This window comes from Cynocephalus volans, chromosome 1, assembly GCF_027409185.1.
Source record: "Cynocephalus volans isolate mCynVol1 chromosome 1, mCynVol1.pri, whole genome shotgun sequence".
NCBI lineage: Eukaryota > Metazoa > Chordata > Mammalia > Dermoptera > Cynocephalidae > Cynocephalus > Cynocephalus volans.
This window is the reverse complement of record NC_084460.1, coordinates 289,789,049-289,811,013: the sequence shown is the minus strand read 5'-3', so window position 1 is coordinate 289,811,013 and position 21,965 is coordinate 289,789,049. Positions and strand designations below refer to the sequence as shown.

The window sequence follows — 21,965 nt, the reverse complement described above, 5'->3', positions numbered from 1 at the left end:
AATCGCCTCCTGGGAGCTTTCCTCATTTGTGGATTAGTTAGAAAATAGAGGGTCCCACATAGATGTCACTCTGGTGCCCTGAACTGCTGCTGTCACTGCAAAGTCCAATGTCATGGGTACTCAGGCAGCCTGCCCAGCTTGACCTGGAGACTGTCTTAAGCTGTTCTGAGGGAGGAGAATGGGAAACCCAAGAGGCCAGAGCTATTCTGGGGATCTCAGAGGCCTACATGTCAGGGTCAACTGAAGACACCAGGCCTCTGGAGCCTGTAGATGCCCAACGCCAGCCATTCAGGGGAACTGCTCTGAGTTGGAGAAAGAATAATCTGGATGTTCTTACTTGACCCTTACCTGGAGGTTGTCACTGCAGAACCAGCCACCTTAGCTGTTTTCTCCCATTTGTCAACAAGGCACTTTCTGTCAGACATTATTTCTAGAGGTGGCTTGTATCCTCAGAGATTTTATACTTAGTATTTATAATTTTATCAGCTAATGATGAATTCTCAACCAGTAATCATCTTATCTATTTGTCTGGGAAAAGTAGGGGAAATTTTTAAATGAGGAGTAAAATGTTCTTTTGATCCCAAAGCAGTCAGTCTACTTTACAATACAGATCTCCCTGACTTATGATAGTAAATTGACTTACAATTTTTTGACCTTATGATGGTGCAAAAGCAATATGCATTCAGTATGCTACTCGACTTATGGTGGGGCTATGTCTGGATAAACCTAATGTAAGTTGAAAATGCAGTTTATGATGTTTGGGAGGTTAGGTGTATTAAATGCATTTTTGACTTAGGACATTTTCAACTTATGATGGGTTTATCCAGATACAGCCCCATCATAAGTTGAGGAGCATCTGTACACACAATAAATGATCTAAAATTCACTTGTGCACACTGAAATTTGAGAACCACTTTGGTGCCTATAAACCATCTGGCACCTGTTAAAATGCAGATTCTGATTCATTTGGTCTGGGAGGCAGGAATTACTAGCAAGCTCCCAGGTGCGCTGGCCCTGCTGGCCCAGAGTGCACACTGAATAGAGGGAGGTTGGCCTTGGCTACTCTGTCACGAGATTCTGAAGACCTGGTTCAATTGTAGTAATACTTATCTGCTACTAAGTATATACAAGATAGATTTAAATCATTGAAGGGGAGGATCTTATGAAGAGAGAGCATCTCAAGGTCAAAGTGACACAATAGCTTTTAAGGGTCTCAGTAAATACCAATAATCTATTATGTTACATACTTTTTTGGTTTGATTTGTTTTGTTTTTAGCATTTCCCTCCAGGCACTACACAAGTTATTTTAATGGGGAAATAAAGTGAGAGAGAGAAACAAGAACTTTACAATATCCAGGCAGAAGCCCTAGGTGGAGGCAGGCAGGCAGTGCTTGTCTATGCTCAGAGAAGGGACCCATGTGTCCTGAGAGACACGTAGCAGGAGTGTTGTTCTTGGGTTTTGTTTGTGTGTGCCCCAGATTCCAAAAGCCTCTTAAGCCACATGATGCTCCTGATTTGATCACACCACTCTCTTCCCAAGCAGCGATGTGTATTTCCACCAAATTTAATGATTTTATTAGCAATGTTTCAATTTTCCTTGATAGAGTATAAATCACATATCCAAATCTGCCAGTTCATTTCTGCCATTTGATGTCAAGATCACTTTCTCCCTGCCCCAGATACTACAGAAGAAAAAAACGTTAGCACAAACACATCAAACACAGACCTGTAAAAGGACAATGGCCAGATCTGGTGCTATTCACAGCAGAGACTCCTCAGTGATATTTCTCGGTTGTGTTGGAATCACAGCATTTTACGTAGTGAGACATGTCTTCAGACTGACACTTGAGGTTGGTGAGGTTATACCACTGGTAAGCATGTCATCTTATGAAGACTTGGGAAAGGCCCCAAGTTTTTATGGGCAAATGTTTTCCTTCAAATTATTCCTTCCTTGATGTGGTTCAAGGAAAAAAACCCAACAATAATATCAGTGGGCAATGGGCACATGTACTTATGTGTGCTGCTGGGGACTGTATAAATGAGCTTCTCTCTGTTTCAACCCACAAGTATTTATTGGTTCTGACATTTAGATAAAGCACTGCTCGAGGCACCGTGAGGAAAGACAGAAACACAGCCAAGGTTCCTGCCCTCATGAAGCTTACAGACTAAAAGAGAAAGACGTTCTCTCATGGTAGGATCAACGGCAGGTGCAAGTGGTGCATGGAACAAACTGTGATGCAGACGCAGCAGGAGCGGCAGATCTGAGGGGGCGAGCTCATTCTAGGCTGTGGTGTCTGGCCAAGGCTTCAGCCACGGGATGAGGGGGAGAATGTGGATGGGCTGAAAGAGACAGGGAAGGGTTGTTCCACGTAAAAGTGTGCTTTCACGCAAAATAAATCACAGGATCAGAAACACAGCCTGGACAGCAAGTCCACTTTGCTGACTCTGTTATGCATAAATGGGGCGGAGGTCCAAAGGCTGCTTGGGCCCTACTGTTGAGGGTCACAACTTGGACCTTTCTCCTTGGGCAACAGAGATACAATGAAAAGTATTTGAGGTGAGCAGTGACATCACGAAAGTAGGTTTTGGAAGACTAACCTGGGAGAATTATGTAGAACTGAGTGAAGAAGTATTTTAAGTACTGAGCAGAGTAATGAATCTCGAGATTTCAAAGTCCTTCTAAAAGCTGAGAGTCTGTGATTATAAAATGAAATACTAGGGGCCAAAAGAGAGAGCGAGAGGAGAGAGAGAGATAATTAGAAAATGTCTGCAATGATCCTTGGGAAGGGAAAGGAAAAAATGATTTTTAAAAAATGACTAATTGAACAGTATTCTTTAACTGAATATTGAATCTCTCAAGAGGAACTAAGGCTGGGAACAAGGAAGCTGGGTCTAGTCGGCTGCCCACCCCCACCTCTGCCCCCTCTACAGTCCGCTTGTCCCCGGGGGGGGGGTGGCAGTCTCATCTGGTTAGCTTACTCACTCCTCAGGCAGCAGAACATGTGCCAAATATGTAGACTGGCCCCAATTCTTCTAAAACTAGTAATTATTGCTTAGCCTGAGCTTTAGCAGCAGGCAGTTGAGAAGGACGGAGGAGGTTTGAAAACATTATGTACAACTTTGGAATCACAGGCAATACACTCAAAGTCTTATGAGGAAGCAATTTTAACTACTCCCTCCACTTGAGACCAAGGGAGGAGTCCGAATTAAGAAGTCTCTTAAATTGACTGAGCACACCAAACTGTGGGAACTGGGTGCTTAACAGGCAATCATAAAGCAACCATTCAACAAAGAAACCAAATTTAAAAATCAGCTCTAAGTGCTTATGCCCTATTACAGATAATTAGTCAAATATACTTGTTTTTGTTTGTCTTTCTCAACCAATTCCAGTTTGTTGGAGTAATTTGGGGGATTCCTTATTATAGAGAAAAAAATAAAATGGACATTGAAAACCACAAGCACTGGTGACATGCAAGCCTATTAAGTGAACAAAATAATTATAATAATTTACAGGACATCTTTATTGATGTGTTTAAATAACTGCTTTATAACTAAAGTGAAATTTCCCACATCTGTAAAAGTTGAGTAATGTACTCCATAAATAAAGAAGACATGTGTATTATAATTATGCCACACAAAATCTTATTCCTGTGTCTTCGTATCTTACAAGTGAAATAGAGCAAGGAGGTACTCAAGCAATATAAAAAATAAAATACTTCCATATGCAGTGATTGAACTTTTAATGCAATCCACTTTAGTGGGAAACTAACATTTAATGAGCCCCTACCATGAGCCTTTAGGTGGTAGGGGGGTAGACAGGGAAGGGGTAAAAAGCTAAATAAGAGTGCCAGTCAAGATGGCAGAATAGATGGTCCCCAGCATCGCTCTCTCCCAGAAATCAACCAATTTACAACTATATAAAAAAGCAACAGCCAAGATGGGGCCAGAGCTCAGGGGAAGAGGAGGAGAGACCTATGGAGTGCATGAAGGCAGGAGAAGCCACAATGAGAGAAAGAAAAAACCGCTCTGATTATTTAGTGCTGCAGCCACTTTAAAGCTGGAACTGCTGAGCACATGGAGCAGAAGCTGGGAGAAGCCACAGCTGTGACCTTCGGATGAAGTTGCTTGGAGGCGGCAATGGAGAAGAGGGCCCTCGTGGCCCCCAGGCCAGCAAGACCGCTCACTAATAGGGTTCCCATGGACCCACATAGAAGCAAGGAGCCACAAAACTGAAAAAATGGAGCCAGTCAGAGGCTGGTGAGTCACTGCAAGGGACAGGAGCAGGGCCCGTCCCATGGGAAATGTTTGGAGCATGGGTGGTGGGGGATATTGGCTCACTGGGGGATCACTGAGGCACAGCAAGGACAGCTGATCCACCCCCCAGTCAGCCTAGGACCACTCAGAGGAGGCTGGTCAGGAATATAGAATTGCATGGGGTGCAGTTTGATGAAAAGACTCAGGCCCAGATCAGAGTTACTATGCAACCCAGGTGCACCAGGTCTCTGGAGAGATGGAAGTACCTATTAAGTTAACCATTATAACCTGAGCTGCACAAAAAGCCTTGCCTAGGGAAGCAGCAGCAAAGCAGCAATTTAGCTCAACCACACAGCTCAAGTACTGGTCCCAACAGGAAGTTCCTCCACTTTAGAAGCAAAGGACACACAAAAAATTAGTTCTGGCTCAGACACACCGCTAGCGCCTTGGGTCTGCCCAGGGGCATAAGGCATGAAACTGGGGACAGAACCTCCCTCCAACAACCAGGTACACTGTGCCAGTGCCTCAGGGCCTGCCCAGGGATCCGAGGCACAGAGAAGGGGACTGGACCCCCCCACACACATACACAACCAGGCACACTGCCAGTACCTCAGGGCCCACCCAGGGACCTGAGGCATGGACCTGGGGACCGGATCCCCCTCCCACAACCAGGCACACCATGCCAGTGCCTCAGGGCCCACCTGGAGATCTGAGGGATGGAGCTGGGGGTGGGACATCCCCCACAACCAGGCACACTGCCAGCACCAAGGAGCATGCCAAAAACATCACTTCCATGTGGGTGGCCCACCACAGCCACCACAATAACCATGGCTGCCGCCAAAGTGGCTAGACACCACAACCACCATGCAGATAGTCCTCTAGGCACTGGAGTGCATTGAGACAAGGAGAGTCACCAGCAGAGATAAAGAAAAGAAGGGGATGTCTTTCTCACAAAGCCCATTCCAGAGAGACAGAAGAAGCATCCGCTCTACGATAATACTGGGGGACCTGATCACACCTTTCAGCATTGGACAGATCATCTAGGCAACAAATCAACAGAGTAACCATTATTCTTTCAGAAGGAGAAAAGAAATCTAGGGTAATTAGAGGGGGGAAGGGGAGGTAGAGGGGGATGGGGCAAGATTGGACAAGAGCCATAAAGAATAATTATGATTTGTAACAATATATATGCTAGTAATATTGGTTTGATCAACATATCTCAATGGTGAACCCCAAAAATATGTATAATCAATTTTGACTCAATAAAAATTTTTAAAAAAAGAATGATAAATAAGATGCAAGCCTCATTCCTGAGTCATTCACAATCCATGCTCCATGTAGAAGGCACAGCTTTGTATAGTTGTGATGAAATAAGAATAATAAAGGCAAGATATAAGTGTTTTAACAAAATTACTATGTGTTATGAAAAGATGGCACATAAAAAGAAGTTACTTCTAATTGGGGTAATGGGAGTGAAATTTATAGAGTTTGGGAGAGAGGAATGACATTTAGCTTGAACATTTTAATTTAAACATGTTTAAAGCTACCAGACTTACAGGTACATTTCATATTATAAACAAACTGTAGTTTTACATTAACTATAAATTAACCCAAGAAACTCAGGTATCATTGTGCCAACTGGCAGGTCAAAGTACTCCCAGGACTCCTGTGGTTTTCTTAGCTCATCTATATGCAAGTGTTAAGGCCTCTCCCAGGCTAATTCAGATTAGGAACAGGATACAAAATCGCATAGTCCTTATACACCAAATTGGTCAAATGTATGCAAAGAAAAACTGAGAAGGCAATACCCTCATGTCAACCCTGGGTATCTCTAAGTGGTGGGAATACAGGTGATTTTAAAATTGTGTACGTATTTATTTGTATTACATATTTTCTCAATAGACACGCAGTACTTATTTTTAAGTCAGTTTTCCTGATTATATATTTCTTGATTTATTATTATAAAAATCAGTTTTCCTGATTGCAAAAGTAGTACACACACGCACGAAAAGATATTTCAAAAAGTTCATGAAAGATTCTTAATATCTTTTGATTCTGTTTTTCTATAAACTTTTTGAAGTACCCTCGTACATACATGTATTTTTAAAATACAGCAATATAAAATTGTAAAAAAGCAGAAAGCAAAATCCCATGTACTCCAGCCCCAAAGATAATCTCTTAACATTTGGGTATACTTCATTCCAGATGTTTGCTTTATGCATATAGAAGGCATATCTATTACTTTCATAATCAGAAAACTATATATAAATGGTAAATTTTTAAAAAGATCATTTTATGCTTCTAACTCTTTAAAAATAAATATCTCTGTAACAATAAGACATCAGAGGTGTTTGACTTTGTCCTTTTATTCACGAAAACACAAGCACCAGGAAATGCCTTAAATGACTCAGACGGTCTGTGCATTATAACATTACAGGGCCCAGGGGTATGTTTTGGACACTTAGCCAGGACAAGAGGCTGTTACAGTGGCCAATTAAGAGGCACTTTTATGAGGGAGAAAATACTTTCTGCAAGAAGGATTTCTAGTGACCAATCCACTAAATGCCTTTGCTCTGTGTGTGGCACCTGCTGCTGCTTTGCTGATTACTTAATATCAAGTCCTATGTTTTGGGTACACACATTGTCACTGGAGGGGCGGCTGTAAACTGCCCCTCCTTGCTGGTGTCACCTGATAGCTGATGGAGAATACAGCTGTTTTCCCCACCTTAAATCTTTCTTCTGCTTTTTCAATAAAACATTCTATAAAGGCAGAGCAGTACAGGAGCAAAGAAAGTACACAGTGAACACCTCCCAGATGCATGGGGCCCGAAAGACGATGTACCTGGGTAAGGGAGAAGAGAACAACATGCTGCAAAGGCAGCCACAGCCTGTTCCTGGACAGTCACCCTGGCCACGTGCCAGCAGGATGAGGGGATGGCTCCTACCCTTCTGCCAAGTCACACACTGAGCACTCCAGGCAGAATGAGGAACTGATCTTCTCAACTGGTGGAAACAAAACCTGGTGAAGGTCACAGTCTTCCAGAGCAAGACAAACCAGAGGCACCACTGAGTCAGCAGAGAGAGATAGGAGTGTGTTAGTGGTCCCTTTGTTGAGAAAGTGGGCCTTCTGTTTGTGAGAGAGAACAGTGCCAGGAGAAGGGCTGCTCCCAGAAAGCTGTGGGCTGCGCTCAGCAAGCCTGGTCTAAAGACCAGCCAATCTGGCTTGTGAATCTAGACTCACAATGACTGTAGGATGATGGCCCAAGGCAGATGTGAACAATATGGGGCCACAACAGTGTACTCTGCTTTTGTTTAAAATGGATTAGGGGCTTGGAGAATAAACCAAATGGGTAATAAGCACACAACTGGACCACATCTTCCTAAGACGCTCAGCCACCTCACTGGCCATCAAATCTGTGAAGCCGCTGTCTCCTCATTTCTTCTTCTGGAGAGAGACGAAATCCATAGGACGGAGGGCTGTTTCTGGTATTTCCTGTGGTGAGAAAGCAAAAGGGAAAATCAAACACTTCCTGTCCTTCGTTCTGACATTTATAAGGCACTGTGCACCCTAAGATTCCAGGGGGGAAAGTAATAGCTTTGGTGTCTTTATTTTAACATGAAACAGAAACATAACAAACATATTTCAACTTCAGCTATCAATACTAAATTTCAACATCAAGTAAATATTTTTAGTGTGGCTCAGTCCATGAACCTAATTTGACTCATTCTGAGGCTTCTTGATAATCCTCTCACTTTCCTTTTCCTTCCACCATCCTCTATAATTTGCATCATTTAAACTTCCATAATGCCTCAAGGGCTTAGTGTTTTGTTTTTTAGGCCCGGATATAACTTTTAACCAACTCTACTAACTTCCCACCAACTACACTGGTTGGCTTCTCCTATCAGCCTTTGGGTCCCCCCTTTTCCTCCCTCTAACCTGCCACCTCCTGCACCACTCCAGCCAATCAGAATCTTGCCTGACTGAAACACACAAGCCCCCTCAGGGGCAACATGGACCACAGAGCTGGAGCGGAGTTTCATACTGATAAATATCTGGGCAGGCAGACCAAAACGCAGGCATAATATTTAAAGGTCATATGAAGGACCAAAGAAATTATTACTGAAAAGGGCTTCTTGGGGGCTGCAAACATACCAAAAATACAGTTTGTAATCATGTAAGCATTTCAATCACTACATACAAAACACCCTCCCAGGCATCATGGGGAGTAATAAAGGAAGAAAAACATATAGTCCTTGATCTCAAGGAACCAGCAACCTAAATCTAATGAAAGAGCTTCAATATTCCCCATGAGGCAGCCAGGCAGAAGCATCACTAATATGAGGGTACTTTAAAAAGTGTGTGAAAAGATCCATATTATCTTTTAATTCTATTTTCCCATGAACTTTTTGAAGCACCTCGTAGACCCTGGTAAGTAGCAAGTTTGCTTTTAAGCATGTAGACAAAAAAGCCTGGACCTTTTCACTTCTATGGTTCTGCTAACTCTGCTAATTTGCCCCAAAAGGCCCTCTCCCATCACCTGCATCAACACAAAGTTTTATTCTTCCAACGCCTGGCCACCGCTGATGGAAGGACTCTCTCCCGGTCCAAACTCTTCAGCTTGCAGCAACCTCCTGTTGGCTGGCCTCACTCAGCAGTCACTACACCCTGCCAGACAGTGTAGCCATTTGTGCACACCCCTCCTCTCTCCTACTAGGATCATAAGCTCTACAATGGCAAGGAACATCTCTGACATTTCTCTCTGCTTCCCAGTGCCTGGGACAGACCTGAACATATAGCAGCTGTTCAATAAACATACCGACTTGACAGCACCTGCCTGTGACTTCCAAAGGGATAGATTACAGCCAGACAATGACATCCAACACTGCCCACTGAGGTTCTGACAAGACTGACTCACGGGGCTGAATATTCCGGCAGCACTGGCCTAGCTGGGGAGGGTGGGTGGGCAAGGGGGGCATTCAAGCCAGGAGGGAAAGCAAGTGACCAGGTGATCCATCCTGCTCATTCCCCAAGAGTGACACCTTATGAACGATGTTTTCATTTATGTTTATATTAACATGACAATTGGTAAGACTATAATGAAAAGATGTTAGAGAAAGCAGTGGGAAACTGCTTGTTCAGCCTGTTCAAGTCAGCCTGTTCAATCCACAACTGGAATTTCAGTTGTCAGGCAAAGAGAAATTCAAAAAAGGTAGTCAAAATGCAACCCTTTTTATGTTTTTGCTTCACCACTCTGATGGGGACCCCAATGCTTACGTATAACTGTTTCTCCTTTCCTGTTGAGACCATGGGAGATCATACCTCCTGAACCCCTTACAGTCCTTCCTGATTAGTACACTCAAAGTGAATCAGCAGGCCTATCCCCCATGCTCACTCCTACTGGATAAAACTTCAAGACTTTTTGATATAGTGAAATACATGTTAATTTATTAACTTTCATTAAAGATGATATTCATATTATAGGCTTATAAGACTTTCACCATAAATATTTTATGAATACAATAAAATTAAAAGTTTCACTGGATACAGTTTTTGCCTTCTGTAATTGTAAAGGAATTTCTTTGTTCAAAATGGTAAAATACTTTGAAATCACAAATTCAGGAATCAAATCACCATTAGTTTATTTCTTATAATTGTTTTATGTGATAAGATCCAAATCCCACTTTGCCTTTAACAGTTGTTTTTAACAAGGCTATTCTTAATTGCACTTACAAGTGCAGGCCAGTATTTGACACCCCGTTCCAGATGGCCAGGGACCTCTGTTAGCACTAGCTGTGGGCAGAGCCAGAAGCAAACTCAACGTGGCATGTTGACTCCGGGCCACAGGGCAGAAGCCCATGGATGCTGAAAGAGTGCTCAAATTCCCAAAGGGAATCACAGTGTCCTCTGGTGTTTTCTTCAGCTTTTCCTTAAAAGAAAAAGTCTGAGGATGAATGTTTCTGTGAAGGGAAATGCACAGAGGAATGAGAGGAGGCAGACTGTGAAGGTTCCTGAGGTCCAGCTCTCAAAATGAGCAGCCAGCACACATGCTCTTTGGACCCATTTGCAGGGCATTCGAGGAGAACCAGGGCTGAGCCAACAGAAAAAATGCCACATGTTGAAGCAGAAAACTCCTGTGAAGAGGGGAACAGTAATGACTCTTTCGCATATAGAGCTCTTTCAAGGTGCCCTATGTCATGTAGCTTTTACTCCCAATGTAGTCATCCCAACTTTACAGATGAGGAAACTGAGCTCCGAGAGTGTTAGGGACACATCTAAGATCACAGAGCTAGCACAAAAGGAGACAAAACTTGAACTCAGGGCTTCTGACTCTTCCCACATCGCCATCACTTCTCCCACACCAGGTGTGTGAAGCATCATACCCTCTCGCCATCCCTATCTTCCTGCCAAAACCCAGAGTGTCCCTTTTCTTCATAGATATGTGGCGAGCTCACTGCTATTGGAAAACAGAAAAATAAGAAGGTCTGAACTAAGCCCTCAACTCTTTGGGACTCTACTATTATCAAAGACGTGACTCTCAAGTCCCAATACAGGCCTCCTTAAATTTCACTGGCTCCTAGAGTGCTTCGGCTTTCTTGGAGGATTTGGCATAACAACACAACCACCACCTCAACAATGCTGACTGGTAATCAGGCCTGATGTTATGGGTATTTTAAATCCTTCAAACTCAGTGTTTCTGATGATATCAAAGCCACCCTACTGTCTGAAGAATGAATGGCTGAACTGCTTTGTTTCAGGCTCTAAACACTACACTGTTATAAATCCTAGTTAATTTGGGGCGAAGATTTTTAAGTGTAAATTAATCTTTGGTATTTCGAAGAGAATTATACATTTGATGTCAGTTGCTCACCCATACCGTCTGCCATGTGTGTGATTTGGCTCAGTGCCACACCAGGGACAAGGCCTTCTGGCTGTCCACTCAGTTTCAGCTAAGCTCTGTCTTCCAATTCCCCACCTTTGCATTTATTTTTTAAACACTTTCTATATTTTCACTTGTGTCACATGATCTATTACTTCTCTCCATAACCTCCAGGATCCTCTGCAGGCATTTCTTAAGGGTCTTATCCTTTTGTCCCCAATATATACTTACATTTGCTAAGCACACAGAAAAGGATCTGGACAAGCCTTAGCTGGGTGGTAAAAAGAGATGTCCGCAGGGTATGATGGAAAAAATGTTGGTAGGGAAATTAGGAGATGGCTTCCCAGCTCTGCCTGGAGCTAGTGGAGACACCCTAGATGAGACTCTTTATTATAGCAGGCTCTAGTTTGTTCACGTGTGAGGAGAGGCTGCTGGACAAGGTGATCACCAGGGTCTCTTTCAGGACTCTGGAGTTTGACAACCTGGAATTAAATCCCCACCCCTCCATTTTTTTTTAGGTATACATCCGTTAGGTTACCTTTTCTTGGTCTTAGCTTCCTTGTCTATAAAATGGGAACATTAAGAGTTGCTCCTTTGCTGGGTTGTTGAGAGGATTAGAAGGGTTGGTACACATAAATGCTTGGCTGAGGGCAACATGGGCAGTAAATGCCCACTGAGCACTGCACGTTATGATTCTTAATCTCTATCATCATCAAGAATCATGTATTAAAAATCTACTTGTTTGTATCATTAACTAACTCTGTATAAGACATATACAAAGTAAAATGACAAAATCAGTGACTTCTTAAAAGACAAAGCCCAATTCTGTTTTTGCAGACCACTCAGCAGTGCTTTGTACAAAATGTGGAGTTGCTAGTTACTACATATTTGCCTTCTAAGAAATAGATATAAAAAAGGTAATTAACAGCCTTCATTGAGCAGAGGAGCCTTTGGGTCACTGGGAAAGTCTGGAATGCCCAGCCAAGACCTTTTCTCTGCTTAGTTAAATCATTCATCGAATACTTACAGGCCTGGGTGAAACAGCCTTGCTCCGAAGAACTTGGTACAGAATATTAGTATTTATGAGGCTTGCCTCCGTGTTCCTGTAAATGGAGGTCAGCCCTCAATTTTACTCAAAGAAACAGTGAGCATGCTTCAAAGAACCTCAGGAACACTGCCCAGTTTAAGATGATTTAGCTCAATTAGAGCACCAATAATTAGATCATGAGATTTATTGATTTGTGGTTCCTAATGGAAAAATGTTCACTTCTCTACGCTTATGTATAATGCAGTAACCTCTGCATTTTACATCTATGGGAAGAGGAGCAATTTTATCCAGATAAGAATTGCTAAAAAGAACACCATGAGCTGATGGCTATTCTTCCTACTGTCCGCCACCCCTGTAAACAGAGATGTTTAATTTGCTGGTATTCATAGATACTGCCTATGATCTGAGGAGCACTCTATAGCATTCAGTGAAATTATACTAAAGTGAAGTTGCAAGATAGCATAATATCTTTCCCTTAAATTAGGGAGCTGAAGAGGCAATCACTTTTTTTTCTTCTTTTAAATGGAGAAACCTCTAAATAAATCAGAGTTTTCTCAGATTTCTATTGTCACATGAGGGCAGCAGGATGGAACTAATGTTCTCTCTTTCGAGAATGTTACTTTATTAGAATTCCATGAATTGCAAAACCTCCAAAACACTTCCTAAAAGGATGGTTGCTTAAGTCATTTACTGACAAAGACCAAAAAGGCCTGGAAGAAACCCCAGGTCTAACAATTTAGCAAGACATTCTTTGAGGTGCTTAAGGACAATAAGACCACCTTTCTTTTTGAGTCACTATCATATAGATCTATCTCTTTAAAACTAGTTTAAAATTCACCTAAAATCTTATAACTTTTATACAAAGGGAAGCTGCATTATGGTTTATGAGAAAGGTAACATTTAGACGTGACTTGAGAGAGAAAACATTCACGTTTCTCTCTCTTTGACTCATCAAGTCAGCAAGAGTGGGACTTCCTAATTCTGAAACAATATCTAGACTCTCAAAATGAGAAGCTTTGAAATGGAGATCAACTCAGTTGCTACTTTACCTGTGTACTTTTCTCCCTCCTGCAGTCAGGTAATTTTGGAGACCTTTAATGGACAAAAGTGACTTAAAATCAACAGGCTATAATCCAGTCAGCAACTTGGGTAACCTAAAATATTGGGTCCACTAGGCCAGGCTGCAACATGACAATATATGGTCTGACCTCTAGAATTTCCAAAAAAATAAAGTCAAGGGGAGACAAAGAATGCTGCTGGACAGTTGCTACGTGCTTACCCTATTTACTATCCCTTCCCCTTTTTGAAGTGTATAACTTGACTGATTTTCATGAACTGTACATGTGGGACCAACTTCCAGGTCAAAATACAGAGTACTTCCGGCACTCATAAGCCCCCACACATTCCCTTCAAGTCACTATCCCAATACTCACGAGTACCCACTATCTTGACTCTAACTGTGTAAATTTGTTTTCCCTGTGTTTGTCCATAGATGGATTCATACAATATGTGTTCTTTGTGAGTGGCTTTGTTTTACATTATGCTATGAGATTCATCCATATTGTTATATGTGGTTTTTATCCTACTTAACCCTCCAAGCAGAGTTTCATTGTCTATTTTATGGATAAGAAATCACCTGAGGCTTAAAGATTTTAAGTAACTTGTCAAGGCCACACAGCTGGTCAGCGGCTGAGTCAAGACTCAAACCCAGATCCCTTTCTACTCTGTTTCAGATATATGTATCGGTCATCTCCCTTAACACCGCACCAGAATCTGTAAACCTGAAGAATATTATTGCCTTAATTGTGACATGGAGACAGGATCTATTTAAAAAACAGCAGAAATAATTTACTTTCTGCCTTAGATAAGGCATACTGCAAATAGTAAGATTTCATTTTGGATAACTAAATATACTAGAATTAGTATCTCCTTAGACAAGGAGTAAGGCTTAGCAGTAGATAAGGCCCAGCTGCAAAAGTCAGCCTTGCTAGTAAACAGAGAACAGTCTACAACATCTGTCAGAAATAGCTCTCTATGTTCTTTCTACCTTGTTGTACTGGAGGAGTACCAAGGAAAGAAGCAAGAAAAAGTGTCCACCTTCTCATTAGCAATCACTGTAACATAAAACATTTTTTTAAACAAATGGATATAGATTTTAATGCAAAAGAACGTTTTTATTTTTTAAAAGTCAATCTGAACAGGACTGAGGTTACCAGAGGTAGGGAAGGGGGGTGCGTAAGGGAGGAATGGGTAAAGGGCCACAAAGCATGATGATATTGTATATAGTTGAATACACTAATTATCCTGATTTGAACATCATATATTTCACACAGTTATTGATATTCAACTCTGCACCCCACAGATATGTATAATCAACTACATTACAATAAAAATAAATAAAAATTTAAAAAACAATCTGTCTTAAATACTTTCAAAATTCTGTTACCACATTAGCAGTTTATCAAGAGGGAGACAGAATGATTTTTCAAAGACCTTTTTATATATTTAATGACGCTTTAGGATGTTTCAAATTTTCCTTGATCTAAAACAGAATGCCTCTGGGCTAGCAATCTGGAAGTGCCTCAGTTTACCCAACCATATCAGCTGATTCTGGAGGCTGAAAAGAGGTTGACTATCTCCAAGAATATCCTTCCCTGTTCATGAACTTTGGAACCTTTTTTTTTCCTATTCAAATTCATCTAGGGATATTCAGTGGACAAATATATGAAAAGACTTGGAAAACTAGATGTTCTCATTGCCTAATACACACAAGGGCCCTTAGTGCTCAGCTGGCATGACAGAAAGAACCTGGACGCGGGCCCTGTCTTGAGGTACAGGTTTGAGAACATATTTTACAACAGAAAAGAGAAAACTGAAGGTGGAATACGGAGGTCATTTGGCGAGGAGGGGGCAGTTATGATCAAAGACATATATACATGGTCTGGAAAACGCTAGAAAAAGGATGAAAACCCTTAAGAATATTAAAATCCCACATTCCTCTCAGTTGCTCCAGGCCAATGTGCCTGACTCAGTAGGCGGGGCAGCTGCAGTCCTGGCTTCTCTGATGGAGATTTCTGTTTCTGACAGAGATGCCACACCAGCTGCAGCTGCGGCCACAGTGGGACCAGAACGGCCAGGACGGCTGCGGGCCTGTGTCTTTGCTCACCTCCATCCACTGTGGGGACCCTCAGGCCTCAAAGGATTCCCTCAGTCCAAACTGCTGCCTGCTCTGGACTTCTCAGGCAGCTGGGCCCTTTGTTCTGATCTTTATCTCCAGGGGCAAAGGAAACTTGCCACTGTCTCTGTATGGCCTGGTTTCCCTGACGATGTCAGGGTGGGGCTTGATGGTGGAAGGACAGGCAGGAAGGAAGTTCTAGTGGCCTCCTCAGAGCCTAGATAATAAGTCCCACTCCCAAACTCTTGCCTCTTGATCTTGGGGTTGTCTTAGAGTAAGTTTTAATTTCATTATCTTTAAAAAAGAAAAGGGTAATGGGGGAGAGAGTGTTTAAACTATGATAAACTGAGCTCAAAAATATAAAAAATATAGCCTCCTCCTAAGACGGGCTGTGTCCTGGCCCTGCTGCTTGCCAGTTGTTATGCCGTTCATTTTCAAAGAATGGCTGTGGCTGAATTCTCTCCTTCCTTGCATTTAGTACCCTAGCCCTATGCACAGTAGTTCCCATCAAACGGCAGCCACCCGGCCAGTGAAGGTGGGAGTCACGGCTGGGGTCCCTGCCCTTCAACAGCTTAAATGCAAGAGGTTTGGGCAAAGCCAGACAGTCTTGGAGATACTATGAACTAGATGGTTGCCCAATCTGCTGCAGAGGTCCTCATTCTTAAGTGTGCACAATAATGAAGAACTTGTTCAAAATTACTTGTTAAAGATTACTGGACTCTACTGACAGAGATTCTTATGAAGTGGTGGTTGGAGCCCAGGAAGCTGCATTTTAGTGAGCACCCAGGTGATTCTGCTGCAGATAATATATCAAATCACTGAGAAATGCTAAGGAAAAGGAATGTGGGTTTGCATCCTGGCTCCATCAGGACCTTGCACACAAGTCACCTGTCCTCCCTGGGCCTCAGCCTCCTCATCTGTACTCTGAGGGGGCTGTATTAGAAATCTGACACTTCCACAAAGACGTTTGAGAGTCCATGACTGTTTGATTCCCAGTGAGCCATCAGGGATGGCTGTCCTAAAGAGGGGAGAGTGCCACACCAACAACCTGCCTCACCTCCCGCCTGCAGCCTGGGTGGCTACTCTGGAGGACATTGCCCTGTCAGGCAGCCTGCCCATGGGTTTAGACAGCCGGGCAGAGAACCGACTGTGCTTTGCTCCTTGGCAATGTCCTCCAACTCATCCAGTCTCATTCAGTGCCACCACGCCTCCATCCCAACATTTAACATTTTTTAAATAAACTTTTTATTTTGGAATAATTTTAGTTTTATAGAAAAGTTACAAAGATAATACAGACAATTCAATTCTCTTAATGTTAACATCTAACAGTATCATGGTATATTTGTCTAAACTAAGAAACCAACGTTGACATATTTCTACAAACTAAATTCCAGACTTCATTTGGATTTCACCAGTTTTTCCACTCATTTCCTTTTTCTCTTCCAGGATGCAATCCAGGAGACCACAATATATTTAGTTATCATGTCTCCTTAGTCTCTTTGGTCTGTAGCAGTTTCTCAGTCTTTTCTTGTCTCCCAGTATTTTGACAGTCTTGAGTAGTACTGGCCAGATATCCTACAGAAATGTTCTCAGTTTGGTTTGTCTGGTCAGACTGGGGTTGTGGGTTCTGGTGAAGAATACCACAGAGGTGAAGTGCTCTTCCAATCACATATCAGGACTATATGCTATCAACATGACTTACCACTGGTGACAATAATCTCAAGCACCTGGTTAAGTAATGCTTTTGCCAGTTTTCTTCACTTTTACTTTTTAAAATGAGTCCCAAGGGAATAAAGCTTTGACCTCTGCCTCTAAGACTTACCAGGATAAACTGGAAGAAGTGGGGGTGGGTATCTCAAGCAGGCTTTGTCACTTCATCATCACCTATTTGGGAAGGAGAGTAACCTTTGCTGGGCTCCAGAGCCCTGGATTCCAGGTGAAGTGGTTCTCAACACTGGTGTGGGTGCGTGAACCACAAGCCGGGCTGTGCTTTGGCAGGCTTGCCAGAGAGCCCAGGCTGCTATATCTGTAACAAGCTCCCGGGTGATTCGCTTGTGCACTAGCCTTTGAGAAACACTGAGCTATGGCTCAGATTTTTCTTTCAACTGAAGATATCCTCCCCGATTTCATTACAGTATTTACGTTTGCCAGCAGGTGGAACCAGAGGCCTATGACACTGAATCTGCTGAAGAAAACTAGGACAAATTCCAGTCAACAAAGCATTCCGCATTGTAAGCAGAATTCGGGTTATTTTGTAACAGACGGGCTCTACAGAAGTGGCTGCGCTGAATATTATGGGGCTGTTTATTGTGTAGATGGTCTGAACCCGGGGATTATATGCCAGCATCTAGCAGTTTCTATGTCATATCAGAATTATTCCAGAGCAGAGGAGATTGGCAAGGCACTGAGAGAGATATAGACACAGATATGAATATGGATATGAATACAGAGATTTTAATCAGTTCTAAAGTCAGCATTTACTCTCCCTGTTGCACATACTGCCTTGTGTTACTTTCACAAGAATGGTCTGTAGCCTCCTTACTACTCTAACTCCACATTAGAAGAGCTAAACAGATACAATCCATGGTAATAAGATAATCAGTCCTGGATGCAGCAGTACTGGTATTTCAAGCCTAATCAAGGTGGTTCCGTTTACTGGTTCACATTTTCACTCAAACCCCCATTTACACTTGCCCCCAATCCTCCTCTTTGCTTCTGCCCCTTCTCCTTGTGCTACCACAGCAGAAGGTCAGGTGGGAGGAAGTGAGATAGGAGGAGGGCCATCTAGCTCTCACTCTGACTATGCCTGATGCAATGGTTCAGTATGGACAGCTGTCTAAGGACACTCAGAACCTGGTTTGACTTGGGGTTTTCTCTGGTCTAACACAGGGCTAATTTGCAAGGCCAGGACTTATAAACAGAGTATTCCATGAGTCCTAGAAATCTGCAAAGGCCTCCAACACCAATGGTTCCTTCCAGGAGAATATTTCTAACTCCTCGACCCATGACCCCAGGAAGTGAGCTGCTGCTGTCCTGCCTGGTCAGCCTGGGCTCAGAGAGGCCATGAAGGCATCTGCTACAAACTGAATATTTGTGCTCCCCTGATATATATATGCTGGAGTCCAACTCCCTAATGTGATGGTATTTGGAGGTAGAGCTTTGGGGAATTAGTTTTTGATGAAGTCATGATGGTGAGGCCCCATGATGGGACTGGTGACCTTTAAGGGGATGAAGCAACAAGAGTTTACTTTCTCTGCCTTGTGAGGACACAGAAGGTGACTGTCTCTAATCCAAAAAGAGGGACCTCACCAGAACCTGATCATGCTAGCACTTGGGAATTCCAGCCTCCAGAACTGTAAGAAATAAGTTTCTGTTGATTAAATCACCCAGTCTATGAGATTTTGTTAAAGCAGACTGAGCTAACTTTAACAGACTAAGACAGCATCTTTGAAGTTGGCAGCTTGGCAATTGGTGGTTCAGCAGGTCTGGCTGTCACAGCTGCTGGGCTGGCCCCTGGCGATCTGAGAGATGAACAGATGTGCTTCCTGGTGGATAAGGCCCTGTCCCAAGTGGTGGCTTCATAATTGCCTGGGAGAGCAATTCCCTCTCTCCAAGAAATGCAATGCCAGTTGCACAGCGCCTCCTCTTATATGAGGAGGAGTAGGTCCTATACTCACAAACAGCAAAATCCCCCAAACCATTGTTTTTTGACCAGGCTCTCAAATCCCACATTCAGATCCAGGTATAAAGAAGCATTTGATGACATTTAGACCTGTTTGTTTTTTTTTCCCACTCCTTTCCACTTGAGTTTAAAACCAGAGATGGCCCAAATTCTTTAAGCAATGGATCAAGGTAATGTTTTCACTGACTTTTGAAATCACAGGCCACTTAAAATTAGCCACAATTTCCCTCAGAAACCTCACTCTTCTTTAAGTACCTTTTAACCTTTGCACTTAAAAAATAAAAAATAAATAAATAAAAATAAATAAATAAAACAAGTAAATATCATCTCAAGAAGTTGAGGAATAAGGGGAAAAAAAGATGAAGAGCTAGTGGGAAGAGAACTTTGGAAAGAGATAGTTGGCAACTTCTGCTGAGAGTAACCACCCCTAAGTGGTCAAGTCCAAGTTACACTGGATGGCTGTTGCAGGCAACCATATGCCCAGAGAAACAAGTCTATTAGGCCTAGGAAGGGAAGAAGATTAGGATGGCTGACCCCTAGGCTAGGTGACTGGAGTGACTAGCAGCAAATAAAGTAAACCATTTAAGAGGTCCCACACCTACCCAATGCTTCTATGCCACATTCCTGCAAAAAGCACAGCACACCTCAAAGGGCCAAAGACTAGGTACTGGACCTAGAATAGTGATTCCCAAACTCATGAGGGGGAGCTTGGTAAGAAGAAGATTCTAGGGTGCTAAGAGGGAGTCCAGATCAATATCTGTGGTGGGACCCAGGAGTCTGCATTTTTAACAAGCACCTCAAGTGAGTCTTATGTCACTGGCCCATGTACCCACTTTGAGAACTTTGATCAGAGGAATGCCATACTGTACTCTGGAGTTATGTTTGGCTTTGGCTATCTGCACCACTATGGCATTTTGTTTTGTAAAAGTAGGTTTGTGGGTCACATTTTCCATGAGACAGAGATGCTGGTAGTTTCTCAGGTTGTGCTACAATTAACTCTGGATGATGTAGATTTGAAACAACATCAATATAACCCAACTCTGCTGAATAATACAGCAAATGTAACTGCAGTACTGCTCTCAAATTCTATTAATAATAACAGTAGCATAGGTGAAACTGGCCTAGTGTCGCTCACCCAGTCTTAGGAACAAAGCAATTCACCTCTGGCTCCTTGGTGCCAGGTTCATGTTGGGTATATCATAAATGTCTGGTGAATGAAAGAGAGAACCAACTAACATGCCATCAGGACAAGGCAGAGAGGGGGACAAGAGAATCAGGCCAGCTGGGACAATGGGGCTAGAGGATATGAATATAAATGTAGGGAATCTCAATATCTGGGAATTTCAGTTTCTGGTCTTAACTACTGAACAGCTCCCAAGTCCTAAGACACAAATGGGTGAATAACAGGTGAGGAAGGCTACAAAACCATAGATTTTTGAATACAATTCAATCTATTTGTTTTCTCTATGAAAGTCATGAAGTTTGTCTGGGCTCTGGGGTTCTGCATACATTAGAGAACGTTCAGTAGCTAGAAATAGGCTGAGATATGAGATGTATTACATCCATCTATGCTGAATACTGTCTTAAAGGCTTTAAAAAAATTCCAGTTATCTCTACTTTTCAAATACCATAAGTCTGATTAGGGCATAACTACATGTCCAGGGATATCAGTATCAACACATGATTACAAAAACAATCCCTGACATAGGAAACTGTCCCTGAGATTCTTAGTGGTCAAGGAGAGCATGGTGGGTCAAAGCCCTTATTAAAGCTGAAAGCCATTTGGCACTCCCCTCTTGCAGGTGGAACTACAGGAAAACAAACCGCTCTGAGAAAAACCTGCAATTAGCATGAGTCATGGCTAGTATCAAAGGTGCCCAAATCAGTAGGGGCAGGGCTAGGGCATCATGGAAGAAGTGCCCAGACCAACCCTGACACCAGAAAATAAAGCCACGTGAGGCCTGCGGCCAGATGTGTGCTTGCCAGCAGAGGGTGAGGGGAGGGGTTGAAAATAAGTGAAAGAAGAATAACACACTTATCAAAAGTATGATATCCATGTATTTTGAGTGGTAACAGCTTGTGGTTAGGAAACCAGGGTGGGCTCCTCCACAGGGGCCTCGATAACTTGGAAGGTGAGGATGACACAACCTTCGTGCTTTCACAGCAGATAAGCTCCGTGAGATAAGCAGCAGGGGGAGGCCATCTGGAGAAATACACAAGCACGCCAGAGCCCTGCTCTCTGTGCCTTTTGCACCTCAGAGCCGAGACATTCTTACGTGGGTCGGAGCTAGCCCAGCATTGTGATGGCTGGGAAGCCAATTTCTATGACGTGATATAATACCCTAGAAGTACAACCAATGGTCATTCTAAACACATGCCTGTTCCTGAATTTGATGGTATTTAACATAATCCTGAGCCTAATTACCACTTCTTGTGTGTTCTTTTAGGTCTGATTAACTCACCCTCTCTTTCACAAATCCTGACCTCATATCTCATTAAAGAGAGGGGGTGTGTGTGTCTATGTGTGTGCATGGAGATGTGCATGCTTGTTTGTGTTTGTGGGCATGCACATGCATGTGATTCCATGTGCATATGTGTGTTAACCTACAAAGGCAAGAGGCAGCCCTTGTGGTGGAAACAAAACACCTCTCACAAACAAGCCTTCCCATCTTGGGAAGATCCAGGGGCTTTCTCAGACTAGCTTTACATCTTTGAAATAGCCTCCCTCTAAGTGCCTCACCTTGAAATAGAATTAAGCTCAGAGATGATTTTAAAATGGTCTATGCTATGGAGAGATATTCAATAACAACAAGAAAATGAGTTATTCCTACATGTCTGTTAATAATTTCTAGTAAAATAAAACTTATGAACAGAAAGGGAAACCCCAGTTTCCCTTTTAAAGTTTTTAAAGTTTTAAAGTTTAAATTT

General features: G+C 42.7%; 1 protein-coding gene across 4 annotated transcripts in view; it reads right to left on the bottom strand.

The window, feature by feature from the left end:
• Window positions 1-6,604: 6,604 nt before the first annotated feature.
• The window catches only part of RHBDD1 (rhomboid domain containing 1), a 183,128-nt gene continuing 167,767 nt past the window's right edge, over window positions 6,605-21,965 (bottom strand). For all 4 annotated transcript variants that reach the window (XM_063075484.1, XM_063075503.1, XM_063075474.1 and 1 more), the window contains one exon: window positions 6,605-7,747. In XM_063075484.1, coding sequence (XP_062931554.1) covers window positions 7,653-7,747 — 95 coding nt within the window. In that variant the 3' untranslated portion in view covers window positions 6,605-7,652. The remainder of the gene's footprint in view (window positions 7,748-21,965) is intronic.